Here is a 23,189-nt window from a genome sequence, read left to right as displayed (position 1 = left end):
ACACTTCTCCCTCTTCCAAACACAAAAACACATCAAAGTTTCTTGATTCTTCTTTCTTTACCAAAAATACAAGGTATTGTTCTTATACCCAATTTCTTCTCCTTGTTCTACATCTTGGATTTGGGTTTTGGGTGTGGGTGTAACTTTCTAGCTACCATCCACACCCTAACCTTCTAAATCTTTTTCTAGCATTTATCTTGCTATTTTGGTTGAATAACATGATTTATTGTTTTCTTTAGCATGTTGCTTGCTCTATTTGTGTTTCTAGGCTAAATCTCCTTGATTTTTGTGCTTTTTGTCATGTTTCATGCTTAGATCTACATCCTTACATGCTCATATGTTTAGATCTACATGCTTTATACCTTATGCCATGTTTTCCTATGCTTTGTGCCCCTTTTTGATGTTAGGGTTACATGCTCACATGTTTGATATCATGTCTAAGGGCATGCCTTGCTTGGGCCTATGCGTCTATGTGTTTATTTCCATGCTATATGGTTAGATCATTGTCTTCACATGCTTATATGCTTGGATTCATGTTCTTCCATGTTTATGTGCTAAGTTCCTACATGTTTACATGCATGTTTCTATGCCTATATGTCTAGATCTATGTTTTCACATCTATGTGCTTGGATCTATGTTCTCTACATGCTTTATGCTATCTTCCATATGCTTGTGAGCTCCATGCCATGTTTGTGTGCCTAGACCTAGGCTATGATTGTCATGCCATGTGCTATTGTAGCCCTTTTGTCGCTTTGTCTTTCTTTCGTATGTTTTGGCCTAATGGTTAGGACCCGATCTAGACCCTATGGTTTTTGTCATCATCCATACACCAAGGCCCAAATAAAAGGGTTTGGATCATTCCTATTTGCATGTCTATGCTTGCTAGTTGTGAGCCAAGTTGCGAGATGCTCAGTCTTCACAGTTCTTCACCAATTTCACACACTAACCCATTACATTGAATCCCACAAAAATATAGGGAAATGATTGAAGAATTACAATCAAATTTGACACGAAATTAATGCCAATAAACGTAATTGAAAATCACAACTTTACAAATACAAACAAAATTTAAGATTCTTTAAAAAGTGTTCAAAATGAATAAATAACTACAACATGATTATGTGAATAATACATGCCAACTATCGACCTTGAACCATTGTAACAGTAATATTGTTAACAGAGCATTTTGTTTGGAAGCATTTAGAAGGATCTGTATCTAATGCAATCAACTTTTCAGTGAATGCTGGTTTCGTTGGAGGAGGTAGATTACCAATCTCACTTTTAAGCATGGAAATTAGAACAGATACAGTTGGTCTATCTTAAGCAAATTCTTGCACACACAACAACCCAACTTGTATGCATCTCAAAATCTCTATTTCAAAGCAGGGCTCATATATCATTGGGTTTATTAATGCAATAGCATTGTCTGCATTCCACAATTTCATGCCTGAAAAAGTGAAAACATGACTGAAATTATCACCACCAATACCAAAAATTATTAAAGAATAAAAAGCAATGGACATTTAAAAAAAAAAAAAAAACAATGAGGCAGTGAAATGACTTACAAGTCCTAAAAGGCTTTGGGACTGCTCATCATTATAAAAGCTAGTGTTTTTTCTTCCATTAACTATCTCTAGTAACAACACTCCAAAACTGAAGACATCTGATTTCTCTGAAAATCGACCTTCCATGCATGTAGAAGGCCAAGGAGTCTTTCCCTTTTTTTTTTTTTTTTTTTTTTGGGTCTGAAGGGTGCTTGGGGCCTTTTATAGCCCTGACATGCTTTTTGAGGCAAGGGCCGCCACCTTCAAACTTCCTCGGATGGGTTTGATCTTGAAACCTCTAGAAATATCTCGACTTCCAGTTTCTAAAAAGATATGGAACTTGAAAATCTAACGGTCGGATCAAAAGTTATGGCTCTTGAAAGTTAGTGGTGCATCGATTAGTGTGTTATCCTGGTTTTTGTGATATCTCGTCCGTTTTAATTCCAATTTCAACCCATGAATAGTCTTCGGAATGACAATTTGATAATCTTCTCAATGGCGTTGGTTCCAACCCGTTCTGACGGCCGAATCAAAATTAGGGTTTTCAGGCCCACCTAGAGTCAACTTAGGGTTAAACTTGGCCAAACTTGGCCAAAGTGGCCAAAAATCTCAGAGAAACTCAAGTTTGATGTAAAACTACAAAAAATGTTATTTTGTGTCGATTTTGACATTGTTTGACCTTCGGTCAACCCTAGGGTGATTAGGGGCATTTTAGTCATTTTAATGCACTTTGGGTGCTTCAGTGTCTAAACATGTTGTTCCATGTCATTCTGGATGTTTTTGCGGCCCCAAGGAGAGAAAATAATATTTTTGGATTTTTCGGGGTTTGGCACGCAAATCGAGGACGGACAAAATACGGTATCAACAATAATGTAAAATACAAAAACCTCCAAACTTTAGGGGTATAGTTTACCCTATAAAAATTTTAAACTATTAGTTGGATTAGTGCCATATTATTCAAAATTTCCTCACCAAAAATAAGAGATGTAACTAAATTGTAAGTTTTATAAACATGTTATCACATATATTTTAAATTTTACAAAATTTTAATCTACAATGCAAAATGATATTTATTTATTTTTAAAAAAAAAATTGAGAGAATTATTATCCTAAATTCTAATTTGATAGTTAGAATAATAAGGGGATGAAAGATTTGAATTTTGGTTCTCCTCGTAAAAAATAGTATGCAATGTCACTAAACTACAAGAATCTTGACGGCGGGCTGTAAATGAGTCAAGCTTTGCCGAGTAGTGCATGTTTAGGCTTGGCTCATCAGTAAAAATCAAATGCTCAAGTTTGGCTCGTTAGTAAAAATCAAATTCTCAAGCTTGGCTCGAGCTTGAGACAAGCCCAAGTACAATATTTGAACTTGAGCTCGTGGGAAAATCAAAAAGCTTAAGCTCGGCTTGGCTTGGCTTGATAAATTAATCAAGCCAAGCTCGAGCTTAATATGAAGCTCAAACTCGAGCTCAAGTCAAGCTTTTTTTCTTGGGATCTAACAAAATTGCATTATCAAGTGCTTACATCTACTCAAATCTCCAAGTAAACAAAAATAGGAAAATAATATACTCATTTCATGCTTCTAATTCCACCTGTGATTAGCAATTGCTCAAATTAAATATGATTTTGCAATATCAAACAAACTACAATGCAAAAAACTATTTTTAAATATGGAAATTACCTAAGTTGAGAGAAGGCTGTGAATGTCCTAGAAGTAGAGAGCGAAGATGGTAGTGAAGCCAAATACTGCGCTAGATCTAGAGCTATCATTGGAGCTCTTCGCATACCCATTAGAACCCTTAGATTACATGGTGATTCGGTGAACACCGGACTCTAAATCCTCTTTGCTAGGATCAAACTCATCCAAATCTAGGACTTGTTCATTTGCTGTAAAGAGATATAAGGAAGATTTGGTGGAATTTATTGACCTCACACGAGAGAGAGAGAGAGAGAGAGAGAGAGAGAGAGAGAGAGAGATAGATGATTAGTTCCTACTTCTTTCAGTTCTTTGTGAAAATTTGGGGAAAGAAAGAAACTGTTGGTAAAAGATAGATAGATTGAGGCTTTTCAAAGAAGTTTCAGTCTTTCCAAGAGAGCCTAAGAGTTTTAGGTTGCAGAAGAAAGACATTGTGTGACAGCCAAAAGTGAGAATCTCAATTTGAATAAAACTGAATTGTTTTTTGTTTTGTTGAATAATAGAACTGAATTGTGAAGTTTGGGCAAAGAGAAGAAACTAAATTAAGGAACTAGAGAAATGGATGTGAAGTTATAGTCTATTTAGAAAATTAGATGGGAAAGAATACTTAGTAAATAACTAACATTGTAACACGAAAAGGAATAGGAAAAGGCCATAGAAGGACACCTAAGATGGTGAAGTCCATGTGTCCAAGCTATGCGTGAAGTACTACTGTACTAGAAGTGAAAACTGGAAAGTCTAGAAAAGGTGTGAAGTACTAGAAATGAAAAGTCTAGAAAAATGCTTATTAAATTTGTATTTGTGAATTACGAAGTCTCAAGTCCAGAAAGACTTAGGGCTTATTTGGTAAGAGCATTTAAATATAGTTTTTTGTTTTGCAATCCATAAAATGGTGGGTCCCACATTTGAATTTATTGTTTAGCTAATATTTTTTAAATATAGTTTTTAAAAAACTATATCTTATTTCCCTAGTTTAGAACAGGATTTTGAAAACGGCTAAAAGGGTGCTTTTAGGATACAAAAAATGTTTTTAATGACATAGTTGTAAATAAATTAAAAACAGTGGACCTCACATATTTGTTCAAACTCTTTTATCTCTTAAATTAAGGAGCTTATTTTTATCACAAAAAGAATTCTCACACTTCAAATTTGAAACTTATCATTAAAAAAAAAAGTTCATGATGAACTCTATTCCCTTATCATTATCAACAAAAAAGTAATCTACAGATTCTACATGTTACTTTTTATAAATATTCTTTTTAAAAAAGAAATTTCAAAAATAGAAATGGTTTCCCAAACAATTATTTTTTGTTTTTAGAATTTAGAATTTAGAAATTTTTTTTTTAAGTGAGAGCCAAACACGTATAATATAAAAATTATTATCTGAAAACTATTTTCAAGTTCAATTATTTGGATTTTTCTTTCTTTTAATATTGTTTTGAAAACAAAAGCAAAAACTCTCCTACCAATTAGGCCCTTATATATTTGTAACTGAATGGGAAAAACTTACTAGTTATTAAGTACTCCTAACATATAGTATTTTATAAATTTTTGGGTGGGGGAAAAGCCATTCGTGGGCCACTTGGATTAAAATATATATGTAACTTAAGTCTAGAAATGTTCCCTAGTCTTTTTTTTCTTTTTTCTTTATTTGCTAATAATGTCCCCTAGTCAGTTTAGAGTGAATGTTAAAAAAAATTAGAGGGAAGAAAAAAAAATTAAGATAATGAATAATGGTAAGTGGTTTTTGTGTGGGGCATTTCATTATTAAAATATGTGTAATGTCATGATTTCGTTTATTTAGTAAATATATATCAAGCATTTTTTCAAGCCATGCATGAGCTTAAGCTTGACTTGTTTTGTATCGAACGCTATTGTTCACGAGCTTGTTCATGAACAAATTTTTTTCCTTGAACTTGTCTTGTTTATCAAAAAAGCCGAAAACTATAGCTCAAGCTTAGCTTATTTATAAACAAACATGAACAAGCTTTTTATCGAGTCAAGCCCAAGTTGTTCATGATCAGCTTGATTTGTTTATAACCCTACTTGACGCCTACATTTATGGATTAACTATGCATTTTTTATTTTCCTCATGTTGTTTTTATAAGTTTAGGGAAATAATAATAATAACCTCTTAGTTTGCTATTAGTGATGAATTCAATCTATATTTTTTAATAATTTTTTTTTATTTTAAAACTTGTATTTTATAAACCATGACAATTTAAATACTTCATCCATATCTTTTAAAAATTATCATAACATAATGAGAGAGAAAGAACCATTGCATGAGACTTATGCCTATGTGATAGGAAAGGAATATACTTTCAGAGTATCTTATAAATGTTTCCTAGTCTTTTTTTTTATTTTTTGAGCTTATACTCCTTTCTTTCTGTTACGCACTCACCTTATTATTATTATTATTATTATTACTATTATTTTAACTGTAAGTATATCGCTCAAGGTGGACAATGTATGTGAATGAGTAGCGGAGGAGGGAGGGAGATCATTTGGTAGTGGCAACACTGAAATGGAAGATTATAATAGGAAGAGAGCTGTATATCTTCTGGCATTTTTAGTGATGCTGATTCTCAACGCATACTATTGTCATGCTTCCGCTGTCCAAGTTTGAGGCAACACCACTTTGACGTGCAATATTGAGGATGAATGGGACCCGTACGGAAGACGCATGCTTGCTAGTGGTAACGTAGAGAAAAGCAATATTGCTACCAATCTAGTCTTTACTTGCGGCAGAAAAAATGATCTTAATGGTTATTGCTACAAAGGTTGTATTAAACTCAGTCGTTACGACCGCCACTGCGGCCACTAGAAATCTTGAATCGTTCCAGTGTGTTTCCTTTGGGCTGTCCACTTGTTCTATTATATCCATTCTCATATTAGAATTATTATTCAATAACGATTCCCTCCTTGTTGTAAAGGGTAAAAAAATATCTGAATCTTTGTTTTATATACATACTGTATATGCATGTATTAGAGAATTAATGTATTTTTTTATCAGAATATGGAGCAAAAGTGTGAGAAACAAGAATCAAATCATGCCTTGAAAGAAGCAAGATCAAGTGAAGCCACAGAATTACAGAACAGAGTAAATGGCTAGTAGCTTAAGGACTAAAACTACTTGTAGCATTGTATTTAATAGTGTTAGTAATTTTCTCACGTGAGCTGCTTAGTTATCTTTCTGTTCACACGTGCATAGTTTTAGAGTTAAGTGTTAGTTACTTAGTTTTTCCCTTACTCTGTATTGTATATAAGTAGAAAACCTGATTCTTCTAATAATATCAAGAAGTATTTTCCCAAATTTTCTGATATGGTGTCAGAGCATTTTCTCAAATTCTAGGGTTCTTAGGGTTTATACTTCCTTAATTTTCTCTGAGAAAATTCCTTTCTTTCTCTAAGAAAATTCTTCATTGTTAACAATGGTTTCCGCTGCAACTTAAGGTGCTACTACATCAGAGAATGTTGTGTCTTCGTCTTCACAAGATTCACCAATGGATGATCCCCTGTTCTTGCATCACGCAGAGAGTCTGAGTACAGTTCTTGTGACTCAACCTTTGATTGGTGGAGAGAACTACTCAGCATGGGCTTGAGCTGTGAGGAAAGCATTACTCACCAAGAACAAACTGGGATTCATTGATGGTTCTCTCACTTTATCATCTCCAATGGTGTCTACTTCTTCGGCTGTTCAGGCTTGGATCAGATGTGATAAAATGGTTGGAACTTGGTTAACCAACTCAGTGTCACCAAAGCTTCAAGCAAGTATCATTTATGAAGACACGGCTTTGGAGATTTGGACTGATCTGAGAAATTGATTTGCGCAGAGCAATGGACCAAGAATTTATAATCTTCAGAAGGAAATTGCTGATTTACACCAAGGTGAAGTTTTTATAACTGACTTCTTTACACAATTGAAAGTACTTTGGGATCAATTGCAAAGCTATGGTCCATTTCCATCATGTACATGTGGAAAATGTGTGTGCAATGTGAATACGAGACTTAGTGATCTGCAAGTTAGAGAATCGGTATTGAAGTTTTTAATGGGTTTGAATGACTCTTTTTCACAAGTAAGATCTCAAGTATTGCCCATAGATCCTCTACCTTATGTTAGCAAAGTCTATGCTTTGTTGATACAAGAAGAGATGCAAAGATCAGTTACTAATCAATCTGGTGTAAAGGTTGATTCAACTGCTTTGGTTGTAAAGATGCAAAACTTTAATGCTGGTATTACTTCTGGTGGTAATGGTGTCAAGGGCAAGGATAAGCCTGTTTGTACTCATTGTGGCAAGACTGGCCATATAGCAGACAAGTGCTATAGATTACATGGCTTTCCTCCTGTTTTTAAGTTCAAGAATAAGCCTTCAATGGCACATCAAGTCTCAGCCATGTCCTGTCCAAATCCCAACGATTCAGTTTTTACTCCAGAACAGTGTCAGCAGCTTCTTGCATTGATTAATCCTTGTTCTCCTCTTGCGTCTGCTGTCCAAGGCAAGGATATTCATGGCAAGGATGCTTCTTTAACATGTGTTCCTTCTTCTTCTTCTTCTGCAATGGCAGGTATAGATGCTTCTCATTCTGTTTTTTCTGCAAAGGTCGTTAACAGAAGGGCTTACACTTCTGATATTTTGGTTATTGATACTGGAGCTACTGACCACATTGTTTGCTCAGTGAATCTTTTGTCTTTTATTACTGCTATTGCTCAATCTATAGTTGAATTGCCCAATGGTGAAGCTACTTCTGTCACACATATTGGAACTGTTAACCTTTCTTTTTCACTCACACTTCATAATGTTTTATGTGTGCCTTCTTTCACTTTTAACCTTCTCTCTGTTAGCACCATCACTAAATCTCACCCTTGTTGCCTTATTTTCCTATCTACCTTCTGTTTTATCCAGGACCTTACCTGTTGGAGAACGATTGGAATGGGGAAAGCAAATGATGGTTTGTACCTGTTACAATCTGGCAGCACTCATCAGCATTCTTCAAGTTCTCTTGATGATTTCCTGGCAAGTCATAATCTGAGTACAGTCTCCAATTCTTTCTCAGCTGCAACTTCAGCCAATACACTTTCTTCCCTTTGGCATAGCAGATTAGGGCATCCATCAGATTCTAGGTTACAAGCTCTAAGTCATGTTTTTCCTTTTCTAAAAACTTCTTGTAATAATGCTTGTAACATTTGTCCTTTGGCTAAACAAAAGCATTTTCCATTTCCTTTTAATAACAATCTCAGTACTTTTGCCTTTGATTTGTTACATATGAATGTTTGGGGTATTCCACTCCTACCTTAGATGGTTACAAGTACTTCTTGACTATTGTTGATGATGCAACTAGAGCTACATGGGTTTACTTAATGAAAACTAAATCTGATGTGAGGTCTCTTATTGTGTCTTTTCATACCATGGTTCTTACTCAATTCAATGTGAAAGTTAAACAAATAAGGAATGATAATGCTTTGGAATTTAATATGCCAGATTTCTTTGCTTCTAATGGTATTATCCATCAACACAGTTGTGTTTATACTCTACAACAAAATTCTGTTGTGGAGAGAAAACATCAACATCTTCTTTCTACTACTAAGGCCATACAATTTCAGTCAAATTTGCCTATTCCTTTTTAGGGTGACTATGTGCTCGCTGCTGCCTACTTGATCAACAGACTTCCTTCTCCCTTGCTCAACAATAAGACCCCTTTTGAACTTCTTTTCCATAAACCTCCATCTTATGATCATTTGAGGGTTTTTGGGTGTGACTGTTTTGCTTCAACCAATGCTAATACTCGGTCTAAGTTTGATCCTATGTCTAGGAGGTGTGTATTCATTGGCTACCCTTTTAATGTCAAGGGTTACAAGGTTTTTGATTTACACACTCATATCGTTTTCATTAGTAGAGATGCTGTCTTTCATGAATCCATTTTTCCTTTCCTTACATTTGTTTCTCATTCTAACACTGATCTGCCTGTTCCTTTACCTTGTACTTCTCCTCTTCCTTTTGATGATTTGTCTTCATTTTCCTCATCTCATTTGATTTCTCAATCTGCTTCTTCTATGGATGATACTATTTTTCAATTGCATCATGAGCTTGATGATGAGTTTTTGCATGATGTTCCTATTGAACCTCCTGAACCTCTTACTGATCCAATTCCTTTAAGAAAGTCTTCTAGAGTTACTAAAAGACCTTCTTATCTCCAAGCTTACCATTTTAACATGGTTACTTCCATTCCCACTGCTGATGTTCTTCACACAGGTACTTCTCATCCTTTAACATCTCACCTATCCTATAAGTCTCTTTCTCCTTCCTTCAAAGCCTTTTGCTGTTCTATCTCTTCAATTGTTGAACCCTCACATTATTATCAAGCAGTTTCTGATCCAAAGTGGCAGGATGCTATGGCTGCTGAAATAGCTGCTTTAGAGGCTAATAACACTTGGACTTTGACTATTCCTTGACTCCCAACAAGAAGCCTATAAGCTGCAAATGGGTTTATAAAGTCAAGTACAAGTCTGATGGGTCGGTTGAGAGGTATAAGGCAAGGCTGGGGGTTCACTCAAAAAGAAGGGATTGATTACACTGAGACTTTCTCCCCTGTTGCAAAAATGGTCTCAGTTAAGTGTCTTCTTGCTGTGGTAGCTGTTAAGGGATGGTACCTTGGGCAATTGGATGTCAATAATGCATTCTTGCATGGGGATTTGTCTAAGGAGGTCTATATGGCTCTTCCACCAGGGTTCCATAGCCAGGGGAAGCAGGTGTGTAGGCTGAACAAGTCATTATATGGTCTCAAGCAAGCCTCAAGACAATGGTTTGCTAAGTTCTCAAGTACTTTGATTCAAGATTTGGTTTTGTACAGTCTAAGGTTGATTATTCTCTCTTCACCAGGCAAACAGGTCAGTCTTTCTTGATTCTTTTGGTTTATGTGGATGATGTTTTATTGGCTAGTAACAATAAGGCAGAAGAAGATGAGTTTAAGGTGTTGTTGAATCAGAAATTTAAACTCAAATATTTGGGAGATTTGAGATATTTCCTTGGACTTAAGGTTGCTAGGTCAGATCAAGGAATAGTACTGTGTCAAAGGAAATATACTCTTCTAGTGTTGAGTGATGCCGGGTTTCTAGGATGCAAGCCAGCCAAGACACCAATGGAACAAAATGTCAAGCTAAGTAAGTATGAGGGTGAAGAACTCAAGGATCCAGGAATGTATAGAAGAATGATTGGTAGGTTATTGTACTTGACTATTACCAGGCCAGACATTACCTATGCAGTCCATAGGTTAAGTCAATATATGGCCAAGCCAAGGAAACCTCATCTAGATGCTGTGTATAAAGTTTTGCAATACTTGAAGAATGAACCAGGAAAGGGGATATTGTTCTCATCATAATCAGAACTTCATGTCAAAGCTTTTGCTGATTTAGATTGGGCTTCATGCCCTAATACGAGGAGGTCTGTGGTTTTAGTGTGTTCATTGGAGATTCTCTAGTGTTATGGAAGTCCAAGAAACAATGCACGGTTTCCAAATCTTCTACAGAAGCAGAATATCGAGCTATGGCTGTAGCTACTTGTGAAATTGTTTGGATATTGTATTTCCTTAGAGATATTGGGATTGAACACAAAAGGGAGGCCTTACTGTTCTGTGACAGTCAGGCTGCATTGCATATTGGCTCAAATCTAGTTTTTCATGAAAGGACGAAACATATTGAGATAGATTGTCATGTAGTAAGGGACAAGATGCTTGAGAAAGTTATCAAGTTAATTCATGTGAGAACACACTGTCAGCTAGCTAATTTGCTCACTAAAGCATTGGGATTTAATCAATTCTCTAATTTGATTTGCAAGATGGGAATGGTTAATATACATTCTGCAGTTTCCCTTGAGGGGGAGTATCAGAATATGGAGCAAAAGTGAGAGAAAAAAGAATCAAATCATACCTTGAAAGAAGCAAGATCAAGTGAAGCTGCAGAATTACAGAACAGAGCAAATGGCTAGTAGCTTAAGGACTAAAACTACTTGTAGCATTGTATTTAATAGTGCTAGTTTTCTCACGTGAGCTGCTTAGTTATCTTTCTGTTCACACATGCATAGTTTTAGAGTTAAGTGTTAGTTACTTTTTTTCCCTTACTCTGTATTGTATATAAGTAGAAAACCTGATTCTTCTAATAATATCGAGAAGTATTTTCCCAAATTCTCTGATATTTTTGTTGGAAAACAAAAAAATTCCTAATTTTCATCGTCATAGTAACTTCAACTTGAGCAGGAAGTCAGTTGTAAACCTCATACGACGGCCTATCCTCTCATCTCTCTCTCTCTATTCTTATTATTATTATTATTATTATTATTTATTCACATAAGGTGCTAAAGGCCACAGAAGAAGCAGAGTTGTAGAAAGATTACTTTTTGGGTAACAATTAATGTATAATCCAGACATATTAGAAGCAAAGCGAAATAGATGGGAAAATGGTGTTTTTCCCACCAGTAAGTCGCATCTAGCAATGATTTTCATCCCAACAATGGAAGGGTAATCATCTTTTTCATTTGATTTCTTCTTTTGGTTTTCTTATTTTATTTTTTATTTTTTAATTTTTTTCTGTCTTTTGCTTTGGATTTTGGGTTTTATCTCGATTGGGTAGTGACCACAACACAAACAATGGCTCCCAAGTCCCAAGTATTTTCTAGATTCTTGTAGCTAGGGATGGCCATGGGTAGGGTATGGATCAGGTATACCCATACCCTACCCAAAATGTTTGCCCATGGATACCCAGATACCAATACCCATTAATATCCATACCCGATCTTCACCCGAATGTATTATCCATGGATATCCATACTCTACCCAAAACCCATTTAAAAAAATGCATTAAATATCATAAACCTACCAATCAATAAAGCAAAAAAAATTAAAAATCAAAATTAAAAAAAAAAAAACACACAAATATATATATATTATCAAAATTTTGCTGAAAAGGAAAAAAAATCCATAGAAAAAAAAAAAAAAAAAAAAAAAAAAAAAAAAAAGATACCATTGTATCTCACTCAGCTTACTCAACAAGACTAGCCAAGTAAACCAAATGTTCTCTCTATCCATAGCTTTGTTTCTCAACATTCTCTCTCTCTCGGAAGCCTTGTGATTTCACCAATTGCTTTCTATGAAATGTGGTACAAGGCGGAGAGCTTTGTGATATGTATGTTTGTCTCTCTCTCAACACCATGGCTTTGTGTCTTAAGAACCAGATGCCAAAATTGTAACCGCCATCAACAACGGCTTCGAAGCAAGCTCGCGTAAAGGAGAAAGCTGAGTTGAGTTTGATCGACCATGACCCACTCCAATCACCTTCTCTCTCTGCTCAGGTACGTCACAGAAAGCTCTGATTCTATTCCTTCTACCCATGAAGAACTGGGTATTACCCGGAACATTTGGATTGGGTAGGGTTGGATATCCATTACCCAATGGGTATGGCCATCCCTACCTGCAGCGGCTCCGACATCTTCCTAGGTGCGTCTATGATAGATTGGAGGTTTGATTGGTTTGGTTTGTTTGAAAAAAGGGGTTTTGATAGTTGTATTAACAGAAAGGCTGAGTTTGATGGTCATAACCAGGAACCACCACGTGAAGGCTATTGCGGCATCATCTTCGTTGGCATCTTTGCATGGTTGGAGGTAGTGGTATTTATGTTTTAATTTTATTGGAGTTGATTTTCTGAAACAGAGAGATATTGTGAAAGAATTTTGTGTGCTAAACTCTATACATTACTTTGTGAAATTTTGTAAAACTTGAGACATAGTGATATTGGAGGGTGTAACAAGAGTTTACACTGCATCTTTATCAAATTTGGACTCATTCAATATCACAATGGGAAGGTCAAAACTCAAGAAAATAATTCATTCAATTTTAATTAATCTCACTCCGCTTGATCCTATATATTTTTGAAAATTGTAAATTTTATTAATAATTAGTTTAATGAAACACACACACACGGTTAAAATATCATTTTCATCCCTAAACTTTCATAAAAGTTTGTTTTTCATCCCTAAACTTTAGAAAACGTTTTACTTTTCATCATTCTGTTTATGTCCGTTAGTTTATATTCTATGTGGCCTAACATAATGATGATGTGATATCTAATTTAGACCAAATTATTTTATTTACAAAATTATTAACACATGGCAAAGAGTTATTGGCAGACATGGATTAAAATAATAATAATAATAATTGTAGGGTGATAGGCCAAGAACCCATATCTATGTACGTATTGGGTCAGGGGCCCAATCCAAGGATGTTAGGTAATCTGAGAATGGGTAAGCACTTTCATAAGGATTCGTGTTAGTAAGTGAGGAAGCAAGGTCCGATCAAAACTGTCTAGAAAGGTGGTCTGAAGAGGTATGCCTTCTCGGTTGAGCAAAGCCAAGGTCAGAGGGTGGGTCTTCCATCAAGAGTAACGTTTCAGATCATTCCATGGATGAGGATAAGTATTAGGAAGGAACATGATAGAGGAAAGCTACAAAATATCTAAGGAAAGGCTGCTACCACCGCATTGAATGCCCTGCAGCTAACTCTCTGGCCGTATTAATGAGAAAGTGACACCTGAACAGTAGTTTTCAGCCTTCCAGCTACTACTCAAAGACTTCGAGAAAGTGGTGATGGGACAAGGATCAACACCAACAATCTGATTTGCTCGTGGAGGGTAAAGATGAAAGGGGAAGATAGTATAAAATAGAAGAGAGACCCTAAGAGATGGAGATCGAGAAATTAAGAAACAAACACTATAGCAATCAAGAATTAAACTTGTAATCAAACTAGAGAGAAATATATAAGAATGATCTCCTTGGACTGTGCAAGGACGATTTTCTTTAGATTAAACCAGTCTATCTTTATTTTCTTGTCATCTGAATCCATTTTACTTGTTGTCTAATTCATTAAAGCCCAGTTTTCCAACCCACTCTCTACAAATTCATTGTATTGGGCTCTTTGGGCCTAAGTTCGTTTATCCTTTAGGCTAGGGACTCAAATTGTGTCTTTACAATAATAATAATAATAATAATAATAATAATAATAATAGGTCAGATTTTAATGTAAAATTTATTGAGATTTAAAATAAAAATTTAAAACACCAAAATATCAAAATCCCTAATTTAAGCCGACTATTGATCTCCTCCAATCTCTTGCTATCGGCACCGATTCAAGCTCTATTCTCGGATAAACACCACCCACCATGTCCTCATCGGTATCATTTCAATCCATCCAAACATTCATCTTTTTTGCAATGATGACAAGAACTAGAGAACAAGGAAAGCACTAGAGAAACAAGGAGATGATGACAATGACAACAAGTAGCGGGTTTCTTAGCAACCAATAAACAGTGGCCTTTATGAATTGCAATGAATTTCATCATTGTCCATACAAAATATGCCCTCACTTGCACACCAGTCTATGTTACAAGAAGATCTAGAGTTTTCTAAAAAAATAGAAGAAAAAAAAAAACCCTCCTCTGTTCATGCCTCACAATATATATCACTCTAAAGATCCAAAACCTAATCATAACATAATAGAAGCTATAGGGATAAGGGCCCAAAATTATATATTGGGCCTTGGGCCTTATTCGAGGACAAGGGAACATCTGAGGAGGGGGAAGTAATTGTAAGGGGTTACAATTTTTAAAGTTTCATAAGCAAGAAACGAATGGATGTGGTCCGAGGAGGAACTCCTCCTCGGACATGATGAATACAGCTCAAATCTGTATTCCAAACGATTAAGGTAACTTTCCAAGAGGCTCTAGCGACAAGGATGTGCATCATACATATATAAGAGCGATGGGAACTCAGAAATATTTAAGGAAAAACTGCTGCCACCTCATTAAATGACTGTAGCTACTTTTCTAACCGTATTTATGTGGAGAAGACCCTGAACAGTGCAATCTTAGCCACCATGACTCACAAAAAGCCAAAGAATGTGACTGATGGGACAGACACTCAAGTAAGGGCTTAGATGATCAACAAGTGTAGGATCAAGATGGTCTGAAAGGAGCTATATAATGTGAAAGACTCTTCATGAGAGGGGATCGAAAAAGAGAAAGAATATTGTAGCAATCAAAGTTGCATTTGTAATCAGTTCTATTGATTTATACAAGATTTGCCTCATCGGCCAGGGAATTTGTTCAGTCCTATGTGTTTTGTTCTTACCTGATCATCCTTTAAATCCATACTAGCCATTATTAAATTCATTAGGACCTAGTTTTCTAACTCATTCTCTACAAATTTATTGTACTAGGCTCACTGAGCCAAGATCCCATACATCTTGGGCTTGGGTTGCGAAACCGTGTCCTTACAATTGCACCGTTTGTGGGAAGAACTTGTGCGATAGTGAGTTCAGCGGTTAACTATGATAGGTTCAGGTCCACAACAAGCAGAATCCTGGATCCAAGNCTCTAAGGAGAACTGGGTCTTGCCCTACCAGAGTGATGTTTGTGGCTTGGCTATCTACCGAGGACGCAAATCGAGAGCCAAAGAAGGCTAGGTTAGAAATCCAACCGATTTTAGGCTTCTCAAACAAGGATAAAATCAGAACCATTCAACCCCACGATGATGCTTTGGTGGTTACCCTTAGGATTGGGGGATATAATGTGAAGAGGATGATGGTGGACCAAGGCAGTGATGCCGAGATAATGTACCTCGATCTGTATAAAGGGCTGAACTTGAAACCCGAGGACCTAAAACCCTATAGCTCGCCCCTGGTGAGTTTTGATGGGAAGGTCGTCATCCCGAAGGATCGAATTAGATTACCCGTGAAGACCGGTGCAGAAGTAGTGGAGGTAAACTTCATCGTGGTGGACGCTTATTCTCCTTACACAGCCATTGTGGCTAGGCCTTGGCTTTATACCCTAGGAGTCGTTTCTTCTACTCTGCACTAGAAGGTGAAATACCCATCTGGAGGCCAGGTTAAGGAGATCTTGGGAAATCAATTTGTGGCTAGGCAATGCCTAATGACTACCATCCGGCATCAACCCGAGGCTAAGTCATCGGCCCATACCAAAGGAGGTTTATAGCAATTAAAAGCTCTGGCATTGCTTGTTAATGGGTTGGCCGAGGAGGCGAAGTGTGATAATTTGGTAAAGTTTGTTATTGGTGATGATTCAGAGAAATTCTTTCGGATTGGGGCTCAGCTACCTCCTCCAGAGAAGGAAAAGCTGGTGGAATTTCTTAGAAAAAATGTTGATGTCTTTGCATAGAATGCTTACAAAGCCACGGGGGTGGACTCGAACTTTATCTGTCATTATCTAAATGTCAATCCATCTACCATTCCCAAGAGGAAACCTCCTCAGCGCTCGTCCAGGGACCACTCTGATTCTGTCAGAGAGGAGGTGAAGAAACTAAAGTAAGCAAAGGCTATAAAGGAGATATTTTACCCTGAGTGGTTGGCCAATACCGTGGTGGTGAAGAAGAAGAGTGGGAAATGGCAAGTGTGTGTGGACTTCATAGATCTGAACAGGGCTTGCCCAAAGGATCCTTTCCCTATACCTAAGATAGACCAGCTAGTGGATGCAATTGTAGGCCACCCTCGGATCAGCTTCCTAGATGCCTTCCAAGGATACCACCAAATACCACTAGCCTTGGATGATCAAGAGAAGATAGCTTTCATCACTTCCACCAAAAACTACCACTACAAAGTGATGTCGTTCGGTTTGAAGAATGCTAGGTCTACCTATCAAAGGATGATGACTATGATGTTTGAACCACAGTTGGGCCAGAGCATCAAGGTCTATATAGATGACATGGTGGTAAAAAGCAAGGTAGTTTTTGAGCACCTAGGGAATCTCGAGAACATCTTCGAAATTATGAGGAAACACAAGTTGTGCCTCAACACCTCCAAATGTTCCTTTGGTGTAAGGTCAGGAAAATTCCTAGGCTACATGGTAACACATTGGGGAATTGAAGTTAACCCCGACCAGATTAAAGCGATCAACAACTTACCACCACCTTAGAATCCCAAAGAAGTCCAGAAACTAATCGAAATGACTGCTGCCCTGAACCGATTTATCTCTCGGTCAATGGATAGGTGTAGACCCTTCTTCCTACTGATGAATAAATGGAAAGGGTTTGAGTGGACCGAGGAGTGTGCCTCGGCCTTCCAACAGCTTAAAGATTATCTCTCTCAGCCTTCTATCATGTCCAGCCCTGAGGTCGATGAAGTCCTGTTTGCTTATATTGATGTGGCCCCCCATGCTGTAAGCTTGGTCCTAATACGAGTTGATTACGGCACACAAAGGCCAGTCTATTATGTGAGCAGGTCACTGCATGAGACTGAGATCCATTATCTGCCGCTAGAAAAGGCTATTTTGGCAGTGGTACATGCCACACACAAACTCCCCCATTACTTCCAAGTGCATATGGTTATTGTCCTAACTCAGCTTCCGCTTAGAGCTTTGCTCCGGAGTGCTGATTACACGGGGAAGATTGCTAAGTGGGACATAATCCTAGGGGCTTTTGACATCAAGTACTTGCCTCGTACATCGGTTAAGGGCCAGGTTCTAGCGGATTTGGTGGCAGAGTTTGCTGAATCCTCGTTGGAAGAAGAAGCAAAAACGCAACACGTGGATAAAAAATCGGTTGGCATGATCTCCCAATAGGGTCCCTTATCTTGGAAAGTGTACGTTGATGGTGCAGCAAATGAGAAGGGTTCCAGAATGGGGTTAGTACTAGTATCCCCCGAAAAGATCACCATTGAAAAATCATTAAGATTGGGATTCTCAGCCACCAATAACGAAGCTGAATATAAGGCTCTGTTGATGGGAATGGCCATGGTCTGAAAAAATAAGCGGAAAGGTTGTAGATATGTTTTCAGACTCCAAATTGATTGTCGGCCAAATGAAAGGAGAATTCGAATCTTTCAGCCTGTTGCACATCCCTAAGAGCAAAAACACACACGCCGATTCCCTAGCCACGCTCGCAACCTCCTCGGTGTAGAGCTTACCTCGGGTCATCCTTGTAGAAGACCTATGCAAGCCCACAGAGATGAACAGAGAGGTGGTTCATGTTCACCAAGTTAAGGTGGGGCCTAGCTAGATGGACCCCTTAGCACTGTTCTTACAAAAAGACACCCTACCCGAGGAGAAATCAGAAGTAGACAAAGTACGTAGAAAGGCTCCTCGATTCTGGCTATCCGAGGACCAGAAGCTATATAAACGCTCATTTTCTAGGCCATACCTACAATGCATACACCCCGAGACAACAGAATTACTCCTTAAGGAGTTACATGAAGGGATTTGTCAGAGCCACACTAGAGGCAGATCTTTGGTGCACAGAGTCATCACTTAAGGCTATTAGTGGCTAAATATGCAAAGGGAAGCACAAGAATATGTAAAGAAGTACGACCAATGCCAGAGATTCACACCAAACATACACCAACCGAGGGGAGTCCTAAATCCACTGTCCAGCCCTTGGCCATTCGCTCAATGGGGCTTAGACATAGTGGGCCCTTTCCTCAAGGCAGCAGGGAACAAGAGATATCTGTTGGTTGGCACGGACTACTTTACTAAATGGGTCGAAGCTGAGCCTCTAGCAAACATCAGAGATATAGATGCCAAGAATTTTTATGGAAAAACATCGTCACATGATTTGGAGTCCTTCGTACCCTCATCTCAGACAACGGCCTCCGTTTGATAGCAAATCTTTTAGGAGATACTGCTGTGACCTGAGAATTACAAATAGATATTCTACCCCAGCCTATCCCCAAGGAAATGGACAAGCCGAGGCTGTTAACAAGGTCATTGTAAGCGGACTCAAGAAGAGGTTGGACGATGCGAAGAGAAAATGGGTGCAAGAACTGCCACACGTCTTATGCACATACCAAACCACACCTTGCAGGTCGACAGGGGAGACTCCTTTCTCAATGACATATGCTGTTATCCCTTTAGAGACTAGCTTCCCGATGCTAAGGACAAGTACTTTTGATCTAAGTAATAAGGACGGATTGCTGGAAAAAGCCCTAGACTTGATCGAGGAAATGAGAGAGAATGCAATGGTCCAACTAGTATACTACCAACACAAGCTTAAGCAAGGTTGTGATGCCAATGTAAAGTTGAGACCATTAGTGCCTGGTGACTTGGTGTTGAGAAAGGTTCTGGGTACTACAAAGAACCCAGTGTGGGGAAAGCTGGGGCCCAATTGGGAAGGACCATATTGCATCACCTTGGTGGCTGGCAGCATACTTTCTGAAAGACTTAGATGAGCATGTAATACCACGCCCATGGAATGTAAACAACCTGAAAAGGTATTATTATTAATGAAAGTTTCTTTTGTCAATATGTTCATTTATCAAAGGCAGTATACTTAACACAATAACATCTTTTATAAGTGTTTAAACCGAACTATAGTCATGCCTGAAGTCCTCAGACCAGATGCTATGGGGAAATTAACACATGATGACATCTTTTATAAGTGTTTAAACTGAACCATAGTCATGCCTAAAGTCCTCTAACCAGATGCTGTGGGAAAATTAACACACAATGACATCTTTTATAAGTGTTTAAATCGAACCATAGTCATGTCTGAAGTCCTCGAACCAGATGCTATGGGGAAATTAACACACAATGACATCTTTTATAAGTGTTTAAACTGAACCATAGTCATGCTTGAAGTCCTTGGACCAGATGCTGTGGGGAAATTAACACATAATGACATCTTTTATAAGTGTTTAAACCGAACCATAGTCATGCCTAAAGTCCTCAGACCAGATACTATGGGAAAGTTAACACACAATGACATCTTTTATAAGTGTTTGAAATGAACCATAGTCATGCCTGAAGTCCTCGGACCAGATGCTATGGTGAAATTAACATTCTGTGATATTAATTTGTTTTTCATTAAGTGTCAAAACAGATTCCAGGTTATAACCAGCTTCTTGGATTTCTAACTCTGTGTAGGTTAGAGTCTTGATTGTTCAGTCCAATTCATAGTACAAATGTGTGTTAGACCTCTTTTTTCTTTTTCTTGGTACTTAACCAAATTATTCAGAGTGTTAGCAATTCAAAGCAATAGTGATAAACTTCAAAGCATACTAAATGAAAATTACGGGGATAAAAGGAAGAAAAACATCTTCATTAAACGGAAAGGGGAATACATTATGTTTGATGACAAATTGCCATTACAAAAAGTATATATTGATGAGAATGCAAAATGTCATATTTTTTCTCCTTTAATGTTTAGTCTTTTATACTTATTTGGTGCCTAAATGTACTCATTATTCCTATATTTTGATTTAGGATGCAAATGGAGGCATTAAGTGCAAAATGTAGCTAATTGGGCGATTCTGGATAGCTTTGACATCGCTTCGTAATCTAGGCATAACTCTCTCATTCGAGCTCCGATTCAGATGATTTAAGACGCTATGGAACTTCAAGACAAAGCTCTACAGCTTTCATGTTTTGAGTTTTGAGAGATAAGGGACGCATCAAGGTCGAAATCAGGCTTGAAGTTGCTGCACCTGCACTGCTGACGTTCAGGAATGTTCCTTTGCCTGAAATTCTAATACGCAGACCTGATGCGGTTTATTTTTGGAAGTTTCCAGATTTGATGCACGAAATTTCCAACTGAAAAACACCACTTTCCTAGTTATATTAGGACTTTGTTTTATTTTTAGTATTTTTCTTTAATTAGTCAGATTTGGATATTATTATTTAGAATATTTTTAGGAGATTTTATAGGCTTGAAAAAGGGGGAATTAACGTGTAAAAGGGGGAGGAGAAATCAGAATTTGACACACGCCTCTCTGTCCCCTCTTCTCTAATTTTCTCCTTCGAGTTTTCTGTCATGGCCCTGCGTGGCTAAAACTTTTATACTTGGTTGAAGGAAACTGAAACCTCGTAATCAATAAAACTGTGAGATCTAATTTGTTTTTACTGTTCAATTTTATGCTTTGAGTATCGGATGTTCTTTTGTGCCTATTTTCATGATTGTCTCATTTAATTACTAGGAGGCCTACTAGTTTATCATTCTTTGCAATCTACTGCTAGGTTTGATATCAAATCCGTAATTGTTTGATCTGTCTAACTTGTGAAGCAACCAAGATTTAATGATTTGCTGCGTCAGAAATTATTAGATCTTAGGAAGAACGCTCGACTAAATTAAATGCAACCGCTTGTGTTTGTGTTGTTTAGCTTCATCGATCTCTCTAGTACTTAAGGCTGCTACTAAATTAAACTTTTAGAGCTTATCTTGGGTTGTTTAGTAGTTAGGGTTTATTAAATTGCTTGTTTTCTAATTAACTGCGACTAAGGAGAGATAGGAAAATAGTTCTAACGGTGAATATTCAAAGTGTGAATTGATATATACTTGCATCAATGATTAGTTGTAAAATTCCGATGGTGGATGTTGACTTGGACCAAGGTTTGTTCTCTTAATTGATTTTGATACTTTAATTTGAATTGTTCCTCAGTTATTTTTCTTAAAATTGTTTTCATTATACTCAAACCCCCTCCCCCTCCTTGTTCACGTAGCATAAAACTAGGCTAGATACTCTCTGTAAGAACGATCCTTACTCGCATTACTACATATATTTTTAGGAGTATAGGTTTTATTTTTGTTTGCTTGCGACAGCACGCCAAATTTTGGCCCCGTTGCCAGGAGTGATTCTAGTTGATTTTTTTTGTGCTTCTTGTGAACCTTATTTCATTCTTGAAATTTTCAAAAACAAAAAAATCATTAGTTTTCAATAGTTATGGTTTTGGCAGAATTCAGATTGCGGTAGAACTAGGCCTTGATAGTATAGTTTTTTGAAGGTAAATGACATTCTGAGCAAGACTAGTTAATCCTTAGGATTACTAGCCCCACCCTCTCGAGGCCAGATTCCACTGTTTTCTAGGGTTTTTAGGCTTTTTTTGTGTTTTAGTGTAGAATTTTTATTTATTTTCATTACTCTAAATTTTTTCTGGTTTGTTTTTCATGGTTTATTAGAGTTTCTTTGATTGTTTATGACTGTAACTCGATCTTCTAATCAAGGTGATTTGCAGTACGATCCAGAAATAGAGAGAACTTTGCGTAGGTTAGGGAAGGAAGCTAGGAAAAATTCTGAAGAGCACAATCTGGCTCTTGATTCCCTGTTTGCTAACGATTTTGATTTAGAAGAGGAGGAAGTCATGGTTGGAAATCAAACTTCGAAAGAGCTTGCTACCCCTGATTTGAATCAACAACCCTTATGCATAACATTTCCTACTTTAGATGCTACTACTACTTTTGAATTAAAATCTGGACTAATACATCTCTTGCCCATTTTTCATGGCCTTGCAGGTGAAGATCCTCACAAGCATCTAAATGAGCTTTATGCGGTATGCACGAGTATGAAGCCCACGGCAGTGACTGAAGATCTAATTAAATTAAGAGTCTTTTCGTTTTCTTTGAAGGATTCGGCTAAGGATTGACTCTATTATCTACCCTCTGCGAGTATTAAAACATGGAATGAGATGAAGAAATTGTTTTTGGAGAAATATTTCCCAGCTTCAAGGGTGGCCAACATTCAAAAAAAAAATTATGGAGTAAGGCAGCACAACAGAGAGTCCTTACATGAATATTGGGAACGATTCAAGAAATTATATGCAAGCTACCCCCATCATCAAATTAGTGAGCAGCTACTTATCCAATATTTCTATGAGAACCTTCTACCCACTGATAAGAGCATGATTGATGCCTCTAGTAGAGGAGCTTTGGTGGATAAAACTCCCGAGGCCGCGAGAAACTTGATTGCAAACATGGCGACCAATTCTCAACAATTTGGCACTAGGCTTGACCCTCTATCTAAGCATTTTAATGAGGTAAGTATTTCCTCCCTTGAACAACAAATTGCAAGTCTAACTTCTCTTGTTCGTCAAATGGCTGTAAGTAATATGCAAACAGTGAAGGCTTGTGGAATTTGTTTAGTAGTAGGACATCCAACCGATATGTGCCCAACTTTTCAAGAGGAGCCCA

The 23,189-nt window shown here is 37.3% G+C and overlaps 3 protein-coding genes across 3 annotated transcripts; all 3 read left to right on the top strand.

Moving 5' to 3' along the window:
• The first annotated feature begins 6,259 nt into the window (after window positions 1-6,259).
• LOC111995069 (uncharacterized) lies at window positions 6,260-9,694 on the top strand. The gene is made up of 4 exons (XM_024026959.1): window positions 6,260-6,343; window positions 7,077-8,042; window positions 8,148-8,258; window positions 8,870-9,694. Exons 1-4 carry the CDS (start codon window positions 6,260-6,262, stop codon window positions 9,692-9,694), a joined length of 1,986 nt encoding a protein of 661 aa, XP_023882727.1.
• Window positions 9,695-15,691: 5,997 nt separating this feature from the next.
• LOC111995070 (uncharacterized) lies at window positions 15,692-16,141 on the top strand. Its single transcript, XM_024026960.2, has one exon. It carries the CDS (start codon window positions 15,692-15,694, stop codon window positions 16,139-16,141), a length of 450 nt encoding a protein of 149 aa, XP_023882728.2.
• Window positions 16,142-18,807: 2,666 nt separating this feature from the next.
• Window positions 18,808-19,458, top strand: LOC111995071 (uncharacterized). The gene has a single exon (XM_024026961.1). It carries the CDS (start codon window positions 18,808-18,810, stop codon window positions 19,456-19,458), a length of 651 nt encoding a protein of 216 aa, XP_023882729.1.
• Window positions 19,459-23,189: the final 3,731 nt, after the last annotated feature.

This window comes from Quercus suber, unplaced genomic scaffold, assembly GCF_002906115.3.
Source record: "Quercus suber isolate HL8 unplaced genomic scaffold, Cork oak 2.0 scaffold_777, whole genome shotgun sequence".
Lineage (NCBI taxonomy): Eukaryota > Viridiplantae > Streptophyta > Magnoliopsida > Fagales > Fagaceae > Quercus > Quercus suber.
This window is presented reverse-complemented; position numbering and strand designations above follow the sequence as displayed.

Excerpts from the sequence above, each read along its gene's own strand:
- LOC111995069 (XM_024026959.1), top strand. The coding sequence starts at position 6,260 with ATGGAGCAAAAGTGTGAGAAACAAGAATCAAATCATGCCTTGAAAGAA. Across the intron at positions 6,344-7,076 it reads CCACAGAATTACAGAACAGA|AGCAATGGACCAAGAATTTA; the intron begins GTAAATGGCTAG and ends TGATTTGCGCAG. Across the intron at positions 8,259-8,869 it reads GTTCTCTTGATGATTTCCTG|GGTGACTATGTGCTCGCTGC; the intron begins GCAAGTCATAAT and ends ATTCCTTTTTAG.
- LOC111995070 (XM_024026960.2), top strand. The coding sequence starts at position 15,692 with ATGTTTGTGGCTTGGCTATCTACCGAGGACGCAAATCGAGAGCCAAAG.
- LOC111995071 (XM_024026961.1), top strand. The coding sequence starts at position 18,808 with ATGCCAAGAATTTTTATGGAAAAACATCGTCACATGATTTGGAGTCCT.